This window comes from Mytilus galloprovincialis, chromosome 3 (assembly GCF_965363235.1).
Source record: "Mytilus galloprovincialis chromosome 3, xbMytGall1.hap1.1, whole genome shotgun sequence".
Taxonomy (NCBI): Eukaryota; Metazoa; Mollusca; class Bivalvia; order Mytilida; family Mytilidae; genus Mytilus; species Mytilus galloprovincialis.
In genome coordinates this window covers 16936065-16956995 of record NC_134840.1, presented here as the reverse complement: position 1 = coordinate 16956995, position 20931 = coordinate 16936065, and the positions used below count along the sequence as shown (strand labels likewise).

General features: G+C 31.1%; 1 protein-coding gene and 1 long non-coding RNA gene across 3 annotated transcripts in view; both read right to left on the bottom strand.

The window, feature by feature from the left end:
- Positions 1-892: 892 nt before the first annotated feature.
- On the bottom strand, positions 893-4753 carry LOC143067281 (uncharacterized). The gene is made up of 3 exons (XR_012975909.1): positions 4324-4753; positions 2294-2482; positions 893-1937 (listed from the first exon to the last, which is right to left on the bottom strand). It is a non-coding gene; the product is annotated as an uncharacterized LOC143067281 (long non-coding RNA).
- Positions 4754-13750: 8997 nt separating this feature from the next.
- LOC143067280 (uncharacterized) overlaps positions 13751-20931 on the bottom strand; it is a 35447-nt gene continuing 28266 nt past the window's right edge. For both annotated transcript variants that reach the window (XM_076240408.1, XM_076240407.1), the window contains exons 2-4: positions 17217-17334; positions 16040-16060; positions 13751-15647 (exon numbers count right to left, since the gene is read on the bottom strand). In XM_076240408.1, the coding sequence (XP_076096523.1) occupies positions 15497-15647; positions 16040-16060; positions 17217-17334 (290 nt within the window). In that variant the 3' untranslated portion in view covers positions 13751-15496. The remainder of the gene's footprint in view (positions 15648-16039; positions 16061-17216; positions 17335-20931) is intronic.

Below are 20931 nucleotides of genomic sequence, written 5' to 3'. Positions count from 1 at the left end.
TTGTTGAATTAAATTTTGAATTTTGCTTGTTATCGTTGTTCCACGGAAAATGTGACAGTGAATGATATGATGTGTTTGCCAAATAACTGTTTACAATAAGGCGCAACTTCCACCTATTTCAGTCAAAGTGTTTTGGTTAACCCATATAGGAGTTTTCTCCCCTTATGTATTTCAAATCAGTATTTCTTCACAACCATACAAGTGATTGACCTCCGGTCTTCGTTTTGAGTTCACTTACCTATGACCTTGATATTGAGATCAAGGTCGAAGGTCAATGTCATGTTATAAATTTAGAATTTTGCTTGTTATCGTTATTCAAAAGAAACTGTTACAGTTAATGATATGATTTGTTTGCCAAATTCCTGTTGACAAAAAGGCGCAACTTCAACCTATTTCAGTCGAAGTGTTTTGGTTAACCCTTATAGGAGTTTTCTCCCCTTATGTATTTCAAATCAGTATTTCTCCACAACCATACAAGTGATTGACCTCCGGTCTTCCGTTTTGAGTTCACTGACATATGACCTTGAAATTGAGATCAAGGTCGAAGGTCAACGTCATGTTATAAATTTTGAATTTTGCTTGTTATCGTTATTCAAAAGAAACTGTTACAGTTAATGATATGATTTGTTTGCCAAATTACTGTTTACAAAAAGGCGCAACTTCAATCTATTTCAGTTGAAGTGTTTTGGTTAACTCTTATAGGAGTTTTCTCCCCTTTTGTATTTGAAATCAGTATTTCTCCACAACCATACAAATGATTGACCTGGGGTCTTTTGATTTGAGATCACTGACCTATGACCTTGAAATTGAGGTCAAGGTCAAAGGTCAATTAGATGTTCTAGATTTTGACCTTTGCTAAAAATCATTTTCTGTTCATAAAAAAACAAATAAGTCTTCTGCATATACCTTTAATCTTATTTTTTTATATTAATTTGAAGCACCAAATTACATCAACAAGGAGTGACATTTTCTAACATCGTTTTTTAAATTTCATTCTTATTATCGAGGTGGAAAGACCTTCAATAGTTCTCTGAAGAATTGGTTTTTAATTATTTAGCGTCTTTGATCTTGTTTTGAACAAGTGTCAAAAACAACTCAGACTCATTTAGAAAAAGAAATGGTTGACCAGAAGACGTGTAACATTGGAAAAGATGGAACGCTGACAACCCCCTAAAAAATTAGCAAACTAATCACATGTTTTTCAGTGTATCATGTTTTGTCTTAGCTCATTTTCACAACCATATATCCCGTTTTACATCTCAAAACAATAAACTTGCAGAGTATATAGTAAAATTTTATGGGGGAAGTATTGTTGATTCTTTCTTGAGGACAGAGTTTCAATCATTGATGTGGTGTAAAATGTGGAAAATCGAATAGTTTGATAACAATTATTTAATAGAATGACCGAATTAAAAAAAAATCAAAAGTTCTTTTGATTTTTTAAGAATCAATATGGTTATTGCCAATACACCAGTTAACAGTGTCACAGTATTTCTCTGTAATTCCTCTTTCGTTGCAGAAATGTTTGTTAATTTAACAGATATTTCATTGATAGACCATACAGATGAGCAGACAAGGCATCATTGTTTGTACGTAGAAATGGGAAATTTGGATATCCAAAAACAAACAAAATAGGAGCTCAGACATGTTTCTTATTCGCATTCTTACTTACACTTGAGATTGAGGTTATTAATTTATCAACTTTGCTTTATTATTGAATGATAATATGTAAACATATGTACTGTTAGGAGATATTAACTATACATCAATACACAGTAATTTTACTATGATTTTTAAAGTCATATTCATACATGGCATTTATTCTTCTTCCATAGTTTTTTTTATATTGAGTATGCGCTTTACATTTCTTACTTTCCAGGTTTACAACCATATTGAATGCATGCTAGTCGTTTGGATTGCACTTCAAAGTCCGTCATCTGAAATAAAAAGAAGATATTCATTTAATAATATAACTCCGTAAAGTAATACAATATAATTTTTTGTCTTTAGCAGTTCTCTTACAACTGAAGATTAAATTTATACTGAAAGTATTTTTTTAGAGAATAAGACACCACGTAAACACAAAGAAAAACTATATTTTTCATCCCGTGGGTCTTCTTGTCTTTCATACTCATTGTATTTTTGATCCAATTACAAATTTGTTACAGAAAATATCACCGCAGATAATTTGACGTGTGTAGGGAAATACAAAAATGTGTTCTACAAACATGTATGTATCGATTTTTCTCAAAATTTGAAATACGTGAATAAAATAATAACTCATACTGTTCACCTTTTGTCTATTTCCATCCGCAAAAGTCTCGTCAATCTGTTTATCCAATGCATTTGAATTAGCTAGCAGTAAATCATCAAATTTGGAAGGGCGCAATAGTTTTAAAAGTGCCAATTCATCAGCTGTGGAAAAAACATCTTTACGGCTATCATTTTCTATCATATCTTCCAAGTTATTGGTATTCAAAATCTACAATGTGAATCACGTACAACTTTATATTTCATTCACAAATTTTGCCTTTTTTCATTTTTTTTGTCTTAAACTTACTAGCTTCACATGTAGTCGTTGTTAAGTACCTGTGAAACACATCGATTCTAATCATAAATTATAATCAAAACAATGTATGAAATTCACCTAAAATGATTTTTTTACATGAATATGACATATAAATTAGGAATATTTATTTTTATGAAAACGCGTCGGGTGCATCAAATGTATGTGTTTTGTTTTATTTGTCCTACGTTTCATATGGGACTTTTTCATTTCGCAAAATGAAAGATAACTTGTGCATCCATGAAATAAAATAATAACAGAATGATTATAACTGGACATTATAACCTTAACAAATTGTTTTATGTAAACTAAAACTAACAACATATAGATTGAAAATTAGTTTAATCAAATGAATAGTTTGTCGTGAATAAAAAGAAATAGATAAAAAAAGCTTTATTTTATGTATGCCATATTGCGGCGTATCCAAAATTATCTTCTGCGCAAATAAAGGATTTTAAGATTCTTTTAACAATCGAGAATGAGATTAACTAACTGATGACTTCTGCAAAACAAATACAAAACCCGACACTCAACCTCGGCATTAGACAGCTGTTTTTGTCTTTTATAATTACACATTTAAAATCTTTGACTATAAACATACATTACATTTTACTGACCCAAAAAAAAAAAAAAAAATAATAATAATAATAGCGTATATTTATACCTTAAAAGAGAATTCGTTTATATCCTTCTATCAAATAACGTATATCAAAAAACATGTCCTAACGTTTTATGTTTACAATTCTGATTGTCAAATCAGTTAGTTGGTATATGTGTCTTCCGCCAACTTGGATTGTAAATTATAATAACACAGTACATATAGGCCTAATTGGGAATAATGAACGAATATACAGAGAACTGACGACACAATTTTTACAAAAGCTTTTGCCAGCTTAAGCTCAGGTACATGGGGTAAAAAAATATTCGTATTAAAGTTGTATAACAGATGACAAAATCACACAAAATACTGAATACTACAGTTTTATTGAAAGCTATCACGAAAAAGCGATATCATGTTTTAGAATGATGAGTTGATATTACAATCATGCTCCCATATACTCTTATAATTGTTGTATTACTTCAGAGTATATTACTTTCAGAAAATGTCTGTATTGTGCAGAACAAAATTAAAATTAAAAATGAAGTTGTTATTCGTGATACACACTACAAATAAAACAATATTAAATGAACTCATTTGTTTAACCGAAAAGACGCGTTTAACAATAGGTCCGGGTGCCAAAGTTAAAATTATCTGTTGTCACTATCAAAGTTATTCATCAAAAAATTTTCTTTTTCTTCATAAATAGCTTTGTCAAAGAAAAAACAAATGCATTGTGATATGAAAATTCCTGTCCTAAGTCCATCCAACGTGTGTAGAAAAGTAGGATAAGATTTTATTTTATCCAAGTCTGTATGAAACAAACCATAAAAAAATTTGACCAAGAAAACTTGTATCAGAAAACAGTGATAGTGAAAACAGGCCCATACATTCAAGTATACATGTAGCTATATCCTATTATCATTTTTACTATTTTCATCCTTATAATTACAATTATTAAACATAATAGGTGATATTTTTTACTAATTAAATTATTGACATTCTATTGATTTCGTGTTTTTATTCTTTTCATTTAAAATCCATTTAATATTAGATTTGATATCAGAAAATTTATATATATTGGCAAAATATACGAGAAAATGTTTTACATATTCTTATTTGTCTTTCTAATAAATTTGAAGAAACTAGAAATACTTACAATATATCCGCAGGCACTGCTTAGAAGAGTTATCACAGTAACAAAACAATACACGTTTTGAGCAAATGCGTTCATACTGAATGTTACAACAAATAGTGTTTCTGTACAAAAATGTGTTTGAAAATAAACTGTTAAGCGTAATTGACTGAACGTTCACAATATTCACTTTGCCTTTTTATGACAAAACTCCCGTGTGGGTTTTAGGAGCGTTATAAGCTTTTATTGAATATATTAGTTTATCTAGTGCCAACGCACACAAGGGAACAATGATTTTAGTAAAAGAGTAATACTATTTTGTTTAAGTATTGTTATTAAAATATCCTCTTTAATAAATATTAAATTAGATCATTTGAATTTTAAGATTGTGTATCTTTCAAGCTTGTCACAAATAAACTAATTTAAAAATTACCTATCAGAACCTCATTCATTATACAAGCTTCAATAATTATCAAATTTGAAAAGTGTGACAAGGTTCATGCTTCATGACAGTCCGATGTATCAAATTTGAGAAAACTGCTGAAAAATCATCATAATTCGGTTTATTCATTGATTTTGACTTTCATTTCTTGCATAATTGATAAATTTTCTTCATGATAGATAGGTCAGATGGGAGGTAATAATAAAAAAATTCACAGCGATGATTTAATAATTGATGTTCACTAACATTGTCTGAATGCTTTGATCTTATACAAACATATGTATTACAATCAAAAATGATGTCATGAAACAAACAATTTATAGTGAATATCAACTTGAAATAGTTCTAGTGCGTTTATTAATACATTTTGTATATGGACAGACAAAAGGATAAATAGTAATAATATGAAATAAAACTCATTTAATGGTGAACATTCGTTTGAAATTAAGTGTTTAAAAGATAGAAAAAAAATCCCAAATGGTTAAAAGCAAAATTAAAAACAAATTGAAAATTATTTTCAATTATTTCCCAAGTTTTTGTTTTCAATGATCAGATCAAGTGTGATTTAGTTCTTCGAATTTTAAAACGTTTTGAGTTTAGCTGTATTTTATTAAAAAGTAAAAAACTCAACTTCTGTTTATTTTTGAAAACTTTATATGTATACATGTAATTAATATAAAAAATATTATCCTATTCAAATCAAAAACAGTAAATGACCTAAATGTATGTCACAGATATTAGTATGGGCAGACATCTTTGATTCGATGAAATATATATGAAAATCGAAAAATTAATGCAGTGTCTGAAATTAATGATTCAATTCTTTTAGAATAGGCGAGAATTTGTATTGAAAGCACATACAATAAGCAAAAAAAGTTCTGTTATTTGTCTTAAAATTATTAAATCTCAAATTTCCAATTTTTAGTAATCTTTGGATTTCAAATATTTTGGCCACGAGCATCACTGAAGAGACATGTATTGTCGAAATGCGCATCTGGTGCAAGAAAATTGGTACCGTTAATTTTTTTAGAACATAGATTTTGCTTAATAAAACTGTACGTCTTTTGCACATGAATTTCCGTTTTAATGAAATAAAATTATTATATTGTCACCGACATCGTTTTATGGTTTTAACCAATCCGTAATCAAGTAGGTATTGGGAAACGTCAACAAATTTACATCTTACTGCCTACAACGCGATGAAGTTACTTTTATTTTGACGTTATGTAATATTTTAACACTTATACTATTACTTTGAACGAAGTGTAACTTTAGAGATTTAACGATTTTAAAACAACTTCAAAAACGTTTTTTTCTGCTTATTTTATTTGCTTCCTACACAAATTGATCACAATTATATTTAAGAAAATATATATATTATTCCTTTTGAAAAAAACAGTATTGTACATGGTGTACGTCTGCATTGTTTTAACATGTCGTTAATTTAACTGTAAACCGCATTTTCAAATAAAAGTTTATATTGACATAACCTAAACATACGTTTGAAACACTATTGATTGGTTTGGTTTATAGAAACATACATGTACCGTATCTTATTCAGCCAAAGATACCGATTATGGTACTTTTAAAATTATTCATTTTGTTCCCAAATTTATTCTAGCGCACCTTGATAACACAATAACTTCAATAAATAGGTCTTCAGGAAAACAACCAGCATAATATATTTATGGGGTGGATTTCTACAGTACGTGTGAAAAAGTAAAGTCATAGAAATACTTAACTCCGAGGAAAATTCAAAACGGAAAGTCCGTAATAAAATGAGAAAATCAAAAACTCAAACTCATTGAAATAATGGATAACAACTGTCATATTCCTAACTTGGTGCAGGTATTTTATTATGTAGAAAATGGTGAATTATACCTGGTTTTAAAGCTAGCTAAAACGTAAAATCACAAAATACTGATTATACAAAATTCGCGGAAAATTCAAAACGGAAAGATCCTTATTAGTCGTGTCAAATTCCATTTTATTCAGTGTAATCCGTATAATACAACCCGGTGTATTACACGATGCCAAGACATAATTAAGATACTCAGACAACCTTGTTTTTTTTGTTTTGCTTATTGAAAATTAAGCTCAATAAGACAGTTTAAGACAGCAGATTCTGTTTTAGTTGTTTATCACCAAGATTTAAATAAAAGTGGGCCCGTTATACTATTTATCTAGCTATCTGTCTTAAAGAGTATTGGTAAATATATATATATATATATATATTATGGGTATTACCATGGATATTTTTCAAATTTTAATTCATTTTCAGGTAAACTTCTATTACTAATTCTTCAAATGTCTCAATGGAACAAATGTACCTGAAGTAATTTCTTCTTTTAATGGAACCACAGCGGGGAGAAGTCAAATTATAAAGAAATAAACTTTCCACTTTATTGGTAATATGATTCAATAAATGAACGTGACTAGAAGATAAACGTCAAATGGCCATCATCTGTCATCATAGGTTTTTCCATCTCTATGATAACTTTTAGTACAATAGTAAACAAAATAAATTAGTTTATATGGCTGAATTGTTTTTTTTTTCTCTCAAAAACATCAATTTTTTAAGGATGTTTAGATTCTTAGTTTTGTACGCAGTGTATAGGTATGTTAAACACAAAGAAGATGCCAGTAGGAATCACAATGGATGGGTTATAAGTAATACAATGATATTCAAAATACTATAAAATAACAATAACAATAATAACGATAATTCTAATATCATATCCAACAAGTAATTATTAGAGACAAAGATCTTTTATTTCTGTTAAATTATGTTTCATGCATAATATATGCTTTTTTTTTGTAATTTAAGTCGATTTTTTTAAAACTAATTTTCTCTGAAACCACATTTTTCATTCTACTGTGAACAATTTGTGCGATGACATTAGACATTTTTTTGACTACCATTATGTCCACCTTTTTCGTAATTAAAAGATCTCCAACAATTTTTTGTTTGTTTGTGGAATCATGAGAAAGTGCATAAGTAACTCACAAATTATAAACATAGTTACATAATAAGATATATTAAGATAGTTAAATGTGAGTCATCAATTCTTTCACAAGGAATATCTTCATTACGATACTTTTGAAAACCAGGCTAATTTTGCCTAAAATATTCAGGGGTTGGTATTCTTCAATGTTGAAGATCATACAAAAAGTATAATAAATTCAAAAACGAATTTGATTGGTAAATGTACTAAATAGTTTTTGTTATCGTTTAATATATAATCAAAACATCTTACACTATATAATTATGAACTTCGCAGACATCATAATTAGTGAACACAACAGTTAGGCAATGATATGTTAAGGGTTATAAAATGATTTTCATAGGAAAAATCGAATCATGGTGCAGAGGAGATAAAAGCCACAGTGATACATTCATGCGGTTGCATAGAGGTTTATCTAGTAGCTTTTCATGAGGAAATATGAGAATGCAGTGTTTATAGATGTTTTTAGTCTGAGATTTGTGTATACACTAACAATAATTATAATTTGAAATTAAAGGCAACAGGATAATGTTTCAGATACGGCGTTGCATATTAAGACTAGGGCATTTCCGTTTTGAATTTTTCCGGAGTTCGGTATTTTTGTTATTTTACTATTTACGTCAGTGAAAAGGCTAAAATTAGTTTTGTACCGCAGTCCCACCAGGCCACGATCGCACTACGATCTGTGAAAAAATGCAAATTTTGACGATCTTGTAGATCGTAGTAATGTTGTATCACGGTCGAGGTGAGGTCTTCAAGAGCATGATGAGCGTGGCCAACTCTGAACATGTTCAAAACAATCGTGGTGCGGTCGTGGCAAAATAAGGTCGTAGTAGATTCGTAGTGAGAGCGTAATAAGGTCGTGCTAAGATCGCAAAGGTCGCTGTACCATCGTAGCGAGAGCGTAGTGAAAGCGTGATTCGATTCGGAGAGACTGCGCTACGATTTCACAGCGATGTTAATACGACCTCATTACGACCATCACGTTCTCACTGCGACCCAACTACGCTTCCACTACGACTATGCCACGTTCACACCACGCTGTTGAAGATCATAGGACGATTCTAGCACGCCCATGCCGTCCTCATCAAGCTCTTCGTACGACCCGACTATATAGCTACGTTCATACTACGACTATCATGCTCTTTCTAGTTGTCACATAAAATGTATAAAAGCTCTCAATGTTTTGTTTGACTGTATGTAAATTGGACCTCTTGTCCGTTTTCTCTAATGGCTCGACCATGCTTGACACATCTGTGTCATTCCTGCTATCGTTCGCTAACACATCGTCATTTGAGCTTGATGGACCAGCAATAGGTTGTGATTCAGGTTGGATTGGTCGGTCAGACATGGATCAGGATTCGTTACTATCAAAGCTCCCTCTGCCTCTGTCCCCTTATCACCACTCCCAAGTGTTCTTGTATATTTTGGTGGCATGACATGTTGTTTCTGAGAAATCTACGTATTAATCAGAAAAAGAAGGAATGGAATCGTATTGATATGGAACACGATGTTGACGTCATTGCTGTGAACGTAGTAAGATTGCGGTATGAACGCAGTATACTCGTGGAAAGAACGTGCAATAGAAGCGTGGTAAGATCGTGTTGAAATCGGAAAACTTCTGGTATGGTCGTAGTGAGAACGTGATGAGCGTAGAAAGATCTTGATAAGCGTAGTGGGTTCACAGAATAAGCGCGGTGAGAACGTGGTACAATCATAGCGGGGTCGTTGTAGAAGCGTAATGAGGTCGTAGCATCGTGGAGGCAACGAAAATATACATTTTCATGCCGCTCATACCGCGACCTTACCACGATCTGAATTTATTTTAGATCGCAGTGAGCGTGGTGCGATCGTGGTCTAGTGGGACTGGGACTTAATGGATATTATCATGGTCAATGTGTCAACTTAAATTTGATTTGACAATAAGTATTAGAATGGGTATGAAAAGTATACTCGATAAAACATTCTAATCCTTATGTGATGGTTGAGAGATCTTTACTATGACGACAGACATGAACATTATACTACAAAGTATAGACAATTTCAAAGTAAGTGTTTCGTAGAATCATATAACCAACGACCTGATCGCTGCGGATGTGCAGAAGTCCATTCGAGACTAGCATAACAGCAAGGGTGAAATTCCGTTTGACAACCGTCTTTGTGTTTATGTAGCGATTACTGTAATTCATTTAAGAATTGTACTTTCCCTTAAACTGGTCTCTATACAAATGATTGATTAATTAACCTGTATTATCAATGTTCGTTAACGTATTAATATTACTGTTAGGCACTTAACCCCTAAATGATGATTTCAAATCAATTAAAAATAATAAATTACACTTTAGTTTATAAAAATGCAAACTGTATAAATTCTTTAAAAGACTTCATTTGTTCTCAGAAGACTTGTACGGTATGAACATAATTTGGTTATACATAATTAATTGCAAATTATAAAAAACTTTGTAACATTTGAGACAAACGTAATACTGCACGATGCCATCTGGAAATTTCAAATATTGTTCAAATTCAGGCGACATCAGTTTATCAATAATACAAATCAAATCAAGTTAACAAGAACATGGAATGACTAGAACCTTAATAGGCGCGATACCGGAAACGTCGACAGGATGAGAATCTCCTCTTATACATATATCATCCACCGTGTAAATTCACACTCAGTAAAAATGTTACAATCTTGAAAAGCTCAAAAACCGGTAAAATTACAAATCATTTTTGATTGTTTGAAAATCCAGCTTTTTGGTATGATAATACTTTATCAGAAATAAATTGCCTATTTATTGAGCGCATACCGCACAGTCATCTATAACAGGCCAAACATGACAACTTCAAAACCATTTAAATGAGAAACTAACGGTCTAATTTATATATAAAATAATGAACGAAACATAAACATGACTCGTAGCAAAAAACGACAACTAATGTATTATTAATTGTTGTTTATGATCTTAGTCATGTGTACTAGAGTTCTTTTTTCTCTTTGTAAATAAATACCTTTACTGTGGAGTCATTTTTTGGTATTTTCTCTTTGCCGTTGCTCGGTAATTTTACATTCCGTCAATGTGTATTTGTGTTATGCTTTGTCTATTCGCCATTTTATTTTTCATTGTTAACATATTTATTTGTTTTTAAAGTGATTAAGAGTATAATACAATGTTGACTGTTGTATCCTACCCTATGTTGCTTTATTTTGCCTTTTTGTCTTTTTTTTTTTTTTTAGATTTCAGCGTCACTGATGAGTCTTTTATAGACGAAACGCGTGTCTGGCATCTATGACGAGTTTTTTTGACAGTTTTACCTGTTATGCCTGCTTTTTTAACATATTTATTTCAAATATAATGGAATTTTATGCGACTCGCATACACGAGTCTGGTTTAGCTAGCTATAAAACCAGATTTAATCCACAATTTTCCTCACAAAGAAATGCATATTCCATGTAGGATAATGAAAAATGTTTCCATTCGTTTGATGTGTTTGAGCTTTTGATTTTGTCATTTGATAAGGAACTTTCCGTTTTGAAGTTCGGCATTTTTTTTAAATTTATTTTTACAGGCCTAAAAAAGGCACATACAGAATGTGGCAGGGTAATGACTTGTTATGAGCACAATAACTACAAGGAATGAACTGTTTAGTCTGAAGGAACAGATAATTAATATATAAAAATGAATAACTTTTAACTTCATTTTTTTGTTTTTATAGCTAAGATGGAGAAAATGGACAAGGATTCTTAATGTAACATTACAGTTTGATGTGCAGCACAATCTATTGCAAAAATATGTATCTTTATTATGAAGATTGTTTAATTTTTCGACACACACGCTCATCAATCTTGAATTGGCCTAAATGTACTGAACAACAATCTTATATTCATAAGGGAACACAAAACATATATATAACATATTTGTTTCATAGGTGCCTCTCGTTTTTAGTCTTTTATATAGATTCCTATTTGAATTGTTTTGCACTTATTATTTGTGATTCCTTAATAGGTAGCTGTTCGCGCCGTGTTGAAAGCCGTAACTTTACCTATAACTATAAACTTTTTGTAATACATAATGACTTTGATGGAATGATGTCTCATTTTTACTCAAATTACATCTTCTTATTCATATTGTTAGTTTGAGACTTTATTTCTTGAATCATTAACTAACAAATAATTCTATTTAAAAGTTTGTGGTATATACCAACGACACATCAACCGAACAAAACACTTACCCGGAAGAGGGAAACATATTATCTTCGACAATAGCCAGGTAACTATAAAATGTGTGAAGCTCCACATCGCACCGATTCAAACAATATGAAATAATTGATAACAAGACATGTCAACTGGTGAGGATATAATTGTTACTTTTCCCCCAATAAAACGTTTTTCCATTGTTTCACACCAATTGTCGGAATTACTTAAACTTTGGCATTTTTTAATAAAGGGCTGCACTTTAGCGCATGATACGCCCGTTGCTCTTTTAACTTGTCTTTTATGCTTTAAATGAATTTATATGATCAACTAGAAATATATATACAAATCAAAAGGGATGTTACATTAATATATTCACCAAAGTTTCATAGAATCCCCCTTTTTTAAGTATAAAAATTCATTACTTAAGAAAACGTAAAATCTAAAATTTATAAAAATGGAAAGGGAGCTTATGTCAATAGATATAAACAATTTATCAAAGTTGCATAAAATTTTGTGAAAGTGTTAGTTATTGTCCAAAATTTGGAAAATCACCCCTTTTTTAAGCATAAAAATTCATAACACGGAAATGTAAAATCTGAAATTTATAAAAATTGAAAGGGAGCTTACATCAATAGATATAAACAATTCACCAAAGTTTCATGGACATTGGTGAAAGCCTTTTTGAGTTATTGTCCGAAGTGTTGAAAATCCCCCTTTTTTCATGAATAAAGCCCCATAAATCCAAAACATAAAATCTGAAATTTATAAAAATTGAAAGGGAGCTTACATCAATAGATATAAACAATTCACCAAAGTTTCATGGACATTGGTGAAAGCCTTTTTGAGTTATTGTCCGAAGTGTTGAAAATCCCCCTTTTTTTATGAATAAAGCCCCATAAATCCAAAACTTAAAATCTGAAATTTATAAAAATTGAAAGGGAGCTTACATCAATAGATATAAACAATTCACCAAAGTTTCATGGGCATTGGTGAAAGCCTTTTTGAGTTATTGTCCGAAGTGTTGAAAATTCCCCTTTTTTTATGAATAAAGCCCCATAAATCCAAAACTTAAAATCTGAAATTTATAAAAATTGAAAGGGAGCTTTCATCAATAGATATAAACAATTCACCAAAGTTTCATGGACATTGGTGAAAGCCTTTTTGAGTTATTGTCCGAAGTGTTGAAAATCCCCCCTTTTTTATCAATAAAGCCCCATAAATCCAAAACTTAAAATCTGAAATTAAAAAAAACCGAAAGGGAGCTTACGTCAATAGATATAAACAATTCAATTAAGTTTCATGGAAATTGGTGAAAGTGTTTTTGAGTTATTGTCCGAAGTGTGGACGGCGGACGGACGGACAGACGGACGGACGGACGGACAGACGGACGGACAGACGGACGGACAGAAGGACGGACGGACGGACAACGGTATACCATAATACGTCCCGTCTAAAAGACGACGGGCGTATAAAAATTAAAACAAAAGCCACTTGACAGAAACAAACATCCGATATCACGAGATAGTACCTACAGACGGAAATATTAAATAAATGACTAAATAGATTTATTTTAACATAGAATAAACCAAAGCTATATGAATAAATGAATTAATGAAAAGCTGATTATTGTTGTTGTAACATTCATTTATATCTCCGCCTAAGATAGGGAGCTAATAATTGGTTTAAGTATACTGCAACGTCCATTTCTATAATGCGCTACTAGTATATTAAATATATGTTATTATATAAATTTAGGACTTTCACGCAGTCAATACGTTATACATAGACCTGTCACATAATATTGGCAACTGTTATATGATATATTTGAATTAAAACTTCGTGGTATGAATAACAGATACGATAGAGATAAACATGTAATTCATGTCTGTCTTCAAGTAAAACACTGATTTGAATTTCACACAAGAATTAATATTTATAAGTACAAGTATACCCTGTTACTGAAGCAAATTTTAGTTTACATAATACACATGCTTTTAAAAGTAGGATATGATCATTGCCACTTCACTATATTACGAAATGTGAAATGATTTAAGTGAAAAATAGAGTCCTTTCTTGATTTTCGTTATGAAATAGACTTTTTTCTTTCTTTTCTTGTCAATGTTAAAACAAAATGTAAACATGATCTCCAATAACTAAACAAAACATATAAAAATCAAGAAAAGAAAGAACGACATACATGTATGTGTTAGAATTATATTTTATGCTGTAAATGATTTAAAAAGGTCCATGAAAGAAAAAGAAAATAACAAAAAAAACTAATTTCCCCCATTAAAAACAAAATGATACACTAATCCTTTCCAAATGAATATATTTTGCAAAAATGGTCTGTATTTAATAAAACTAACTATCTACTTATAAATATGAATTTACTAGATAAATTCACTGGTTATTCAGTGACTAAATCACAGGGGTACTTGACCGATTGCTGTAGATCGATTAATTTGTCGTTTCAGAAAGAAAAGTGCAAGATATTTTCTAGAGAAAGAAAACAACAAAAAAACAAATGAACATTTCTTTGAGATATACACGAGGAAACTTAAGCTAATCCTTGTTTTTCAAACAACTGTATAAATGTAGGCGTGCAAATGAGTTGATGTTTTAGTATCATTTGTGAGAGGTTTAGCTTGCTATAAAACCAGGTTTGATCCATGCCTGTACCAAGTCAAAAATATGACAGTTGTTATCCGTTCGTGTGTTGTTTTTGAACTTGTGATTTTGCCATTTGATTGTGGACTTTCCATATTGAATTTTCCTGAGAGTTCAGTATTTTTGTATTTTAAATTTTTGTTCCATATCCTAAACCTTCAATCTAATCTAATTATATGTCTATGCATTTCAATTTAAATGTACATAGACGTCATTTAACTTGATTTAAGTCTTTACTGTTCTAATAAAAAACAAATCTTCGAAATACATGTGAAGTGTGTTACGTATGTGCCTGTCCCAAGTCAGAAGCCTGTAATTCAGTGGTTGTCGTTTCTTTATGTGTTACATATTTGTTTTTCGTTCATTTTTTTTTACATAAAGAAGGCCGTTAGTTTTCTCGTTTGAATTGTTTTACATTGTCGTACCTTTTATAGCCGACTATGCGGTATGGGCTTTGCTTATTGTTGAAGGCCGTACGGTGACCTATAGTTGTTAATATCTGTGTCATTTTAGTCTTTTGTGGATAGTTGTCTCATTGGCAATCATGCCACATCTTCTTTTTTATATTTCATTAAAACTGTTTTTTAGTATGAATGCGTATACAACAAGAGTTTTAACATTAGACAAGCAAGCTGCTACATGTTCCGTGACGTTAATAATTAAAATACAACAACGTTCTTATATGTTAGTGCATTAAATTAATGAGTTTGAATATTTTACATATCTATACAATATTGTTCAATCGTTGAATATTTACATCTCAGATTACATGATGAAAATTGTGATAGAACAAACTTTTTTTGTTGGGAGAGCGGGGTTTGTTAACATTTTTGGCCACTATTGCTTGTCCCCATTGTTCTGTCATTTTTTGTACCATCCTCAGTTTTATGAGCGCACTTCCTGGTGGACAAAACGTTCTTCGTCATCGCGTCTCGGTCCTGCTCTATTATGGCGGCTCATTCTTACACAGCAGCCGACAATTGACATAAAGATAGATACACCACCAACAACAGTGATTATGGTGTGCCATGTTTTCCTGAAATATATTTCAAAAATTGTGTAGTAAAAACACAGATATGAAATTGATGTGTATACAGAAAAATCACTATAATCAGTTTTGATCCACCATTTTCTAAATAAGAAAATGCCCGTACACAGTCCGGAATATGCATGACAGTTGGTATCCATCCATTTGACTTGTTTGAGCTTTTGATTACTGACTTTCCTTTTTGAATTTTCCACGGAGTTCGATATGTTTGTTAAATTACCTTTTTACTGTATGCTAAGAGTAAACAGAGGTTTACCTATAACATAATGATAAAAGCTCTATACATTATGTTTGATGTGAACGCTCCTTGTATTTATCTGAGACTGACCATTTTTTTTGACACAGATTGTATTCTTTTATTAACATAAAAATGTACCTACCAACCAGAAGTGTCACTAGTTCTGAAAAATAAATTATATAGTTTTTAATATAAATATATAGAAGTAATACAGTGTTAGGGTGAATACATAAAATAGGTCATACCCAATTCTTTAAAGAATAATTCAATTAAATGTTTGAACGAAAATATAGCATTTGGAGTTGTAAAGTAAAACATATTATTTTCATCTTTTGAACCTATTTAATATGCAATAACAAACAATACACATACATTGGACTAAATATAATCACGCTTTTGTTCTATTAAACTTTAAAAATCCATTCATTCAATGTGTCAATCATAGGTGTTATGGAAAATCTGACGGTTGTTGTATTCACGTAAATGTTTCCTTCTTCTAATTAATCGTATAATACAGCAAAAAAAACAAAAAAAAGAAAAAAACATAAAAAAATAAAAAAATAAAACAACAACAACAACAACAACAGCAAACAAACAAACAAACAAAAACAAACAAAGACAAGTTAAAAAGGGGAAAAAATGAAATATAATTAGAAATATTTAAAAGCGAGGTTTTGAAAAACATTTTAACCAGTGATATTATATCTAATTTTGTCTAGAAGATGTAGCTGAGTAGTAATTAAAAAAGCACACAATCGGTTTTGAACCCCGAAACTATACAATGAATGTGTTTGACACTAAAATGAAATCACAGGAATACTGTTAAAAAGTAGTACTTAATATATAAATGTCCATCATAAAATGTCTTCAATGTAATGACAAAGATACATCATGACATTGGAAAACAAACCAACTATTTGTTCCTGTCATTCTCTCTTGACTCTTAATTCTTCAATGTAATGACAAAGATACAGCATGACATTGGAAAACAAACCAACTATTTGTTCATGTCATTCTCTCTTGACTCTTAACTGCAGTAAAAACTAAATTTGGACACAATAAAGAACATTGACTTATGAATCATATGACACTTTATAACCTGAATAATTAAGGGGTATATGCTCATAAATATCTCTTAGAAAAGGTTTTGAAAGGAGTATGTCTGAATGCTACCAAAATTATCTAATTTGTGAAATGTAAATCATCTTCATGTCAATTATGTATTTCAATTGTCTATCTTTCTGTTGATAACAGACACGTTTGAAATAAATAACCAGTAAAAAAAGGAGCCCAAGTTGCATATAATGTACTTGACTTACTCTTCACACATATATGAGTCCTGCTCGTCAGTAAGACAATCCCATCTACCATCTACTTTACAACATGTCCCTATATCACATTCGTATTCAGTAGCATAATCTCCGCCGCATATTTCACCTACAAGTGAATTATTATAAAACATATAACCAATTCTGTCAAATATTTATATTAACTTTTACGGCGTGACTATTCGTCCGGGTAGACGAATAGTACATCAGTAAATCTGTAATTAAACTGTACATCTTTAAAACTATATATGAACTGTATATACTTATGTAAAACTGTATATAAAATGTGGATATATAGCGTATCACACGTGATGCAGTGGTACAATATATATGTGTAGTTTATACAAAGACTTAAAATATGCAGTTAATTTACATTTCTACAGAGTTGCCGTTTATATACAGCTTTACAAATGTACAGATTATATACATTTTTACAGATGTACAGTTTATATACAGCTTTACAGCTTGCCAGATGTGCAGTTTATATACAGCTTTACAGCTTGATAGATGTACAGTTTATATACAGCTTTACAGCTTGCCAGATGTGCAGTTTATATACAGCTTTACAGCTTGACAGATGTACAGTTTATATACAGCTTTACAGCTTGCCAGATGTGCAGTTTATATACAGCTTTACAGCTTGCCAGATGTGCAGTTTATATACAGCTTTACAGCTTGACAGATGTACAGTTTATATACAGCTTTACCGATTTATATTTGATATGCATCTTTAGAGACTCAAAAATAATTGAAATTACAAGGAAAAGCATCGATCGGAGAACTATAATTTCACAAAATAATTGACTCGCTTCAGCTGTATAAATAGTGGAAAAGATTATCAAAACAAGAGTTATTGAAAAAGGACTCTACATAGGCTTGTCAAACTCAATAAAATTTGATTATACTCCGAAAATAAATCTTGCAAATTGCCTACAAACTCAGTAAATGGGAAATACACGGCTTTTTGGAAGTTGGATATTAGGGGTGGTGTTACAAAAAGTGAGATATAGGATTATAAAAAGTGGGTACTAGTATATGAACAATAGGGGACAATAAAGATGGGATATGGGGAGAAAAAACAGAGATTTGGGAAAAACACCCTGTGTACCCCACCCCCTCATGCAAATAGAATAAAATCCCACCTGCATTATTTTAATAAAAAATAAATACAGTGTTGTTTACCTGTGGAGGGGGTATAGAAAACTCTCCCACCTTTCAATCAAAATATGAATAGGTTTATGTTTAAAAGTGGTCTAGAATTCTGTTTGACAGTTTCAGACATAATCCGTACGTTAACTTTAAGAGGAACTAAAAACGAAAAAGACACACAAACACACAAACAATAGTACACATGACACAATATAGAAAACTTAAGAATAAAAAACACGAACACCACCAAAAACTAGAGGTGATCTCATGTGCTCCCGAAGGGTAAGCAGATCCTTTTTGTCGTAAAGTTTTGTTTTCAGCCGACCCTCGTTGTCAAGATATGAGACCGAATTAACTGTATCTGTAGTATCCTCTATCTCTAGTTCGATGGGATAGATGAATTCAACATAGTCACCAAATTTTGAATTATTTTGTGAAAGAACATTATCTATATAACGGAAAGTAGAGTTAAAGGATATTGCTGACTTCTTATCTTTCTTCTCTGTTTGAAGTCAACCTCATAATAAGATAGAAACAAGTCGGAAAGAAGAGAGGCATAATTTTTTCCCATTGGAATGCCGACAGTCTGTTGAAAAACACGTCCTCTGAACGTAAGAAATATGTTTTCAATCAAGATATAAAGCATCTTGATAATGTCAGTTTCAGAGATTTTTTGTTTGAATCAGAGTGATCCTTTACAAAGTAGGATTTATCCCTCCCTAAGACAAGATACTTGTATTTACGTAAATGCATGAGTTAAACACGTCCTAAATTTGTTTAAACACCAAAAGTTATTTCTTCCCTGTTCTAACGATGGGAAGAAATAAAGAAATACATATATATATGAAATATATATGATTTTTTTTAAAATTATACGTTGTCTATATTGGACTATTTTTGAAGAAACCAACAATTTCAACTGACCGTAACAAGACGGGCGCCTAACTATTTAAGATTGCAGATCATTGCTCATTAAATGTCTTATGTATAATTTGCGAACCCCTGGTGGCGCTGAAGATTCTTTTTCACGCACACACATATACTGACATTCGCATTGTATTGGCTGGACAAAAAGACCTGGTACTATTTGTCCGGCTAGCCAGATAAATAGCAAGTGCCTAACTTTTATGTTTCAAATGATTCTATTATTTTTATTGGCCGAAACAATCGCGATTAATTGCAAAATTATGTTTTATTTCCAAATAACATTCTGCTTCGATGATGTGTACATCATTATGACGTTACAGAAGTGTAATAACAACATAAACCAGCTCAACGTTAAACATATTCATCTTCAAAACTTCAATTGGGCAGTGTCTAATAAATTGTCTGAGCACTCTGTTGAAATGTTTGGTATGATAATTTCACAACATAAATCATGGTCGATTTACTTGCCAGAAGAATATGAACCTAAAAAAATCGGTATCACGAATTGTATCATTCAGATTCATCTAGCAGATCGAAGGAATTGATTTTTTTTAGTAAACTGTCCTCACGGATAAAATTTGACGAAATCTCGAACCTGAGAAATCGTGATACTTATTGAATGACACATCGTAACACTCTGTCAGTAGAAATTGAGTCTGTGACGACGAATGACAAAAACACCTGAGATAAATTATCCCTCAGATTCGTTATCTCAACATTACTTTACACCAGAAAAGTTATCTATTCCATTGCCTGCTCATGTATGCTACACCTTTTGTAATAAAACAGTCATGGTTCGTTAAAAGATGCAATCAGAGGATACTTCAATCGCATACATATTATTAATGTTCTCTTTTCACCAGGATTTGGATTTAATGAAGGATGACAATTCAGGACCTCCTTATTTATATAATTTGAATTTTAGAGCATAACATTTATAAATTGAAATAACGTATTAAAATTGTAAACATCCTTTTTGTGTTGTATTTAGTGTAACGATTGAATTCGTGTTTACGAAACTAAACAGCTAGTTTTTACAGAACTCATTTGTTATTATGAAATTGAGACATACGAGTTTTAGAATTCGTCATTACGAATTTAATCCGGAGTCTAGAATTATAATATACGTTGGTTAATTTTAAATTTGAGTCATGAAGGGAAAGGCTGGCCATGTCAGCCCTGCCAAAATATATATTTAAATTAAAATATACAACTCGTCTAAATATCAACCCAAAAATGTAAGATTTGTAAATTTGCTTTCGCAATTATTTTGTTCTTCCCTCGCCGGGATTCAAACCCATGCTACTGTGATATCGTGAAACCAAATCGCCTGCACTGCAGCCGTCCCGCTAGACCACACGACCACCTGGGCTTTAAATTAAAATATATATATTTAAATATATTAAAAGATCACAAATACAAAATAAATCGGAATATATTTTTTATCCCGATTTGCATGATTCATTATTTGCAGCATATTCAGTAATTAGTTGCCATGGATTTAATCCAAAATAATCAAAGGTTAATTTCTATTAGGGATAACGAATTTCTAAATTTGCAAAATCAGATGAAGAGGATCATATTGATTGAAGGTCTTAAAAACGGTTTCTGTACTTCACTGATACATTTT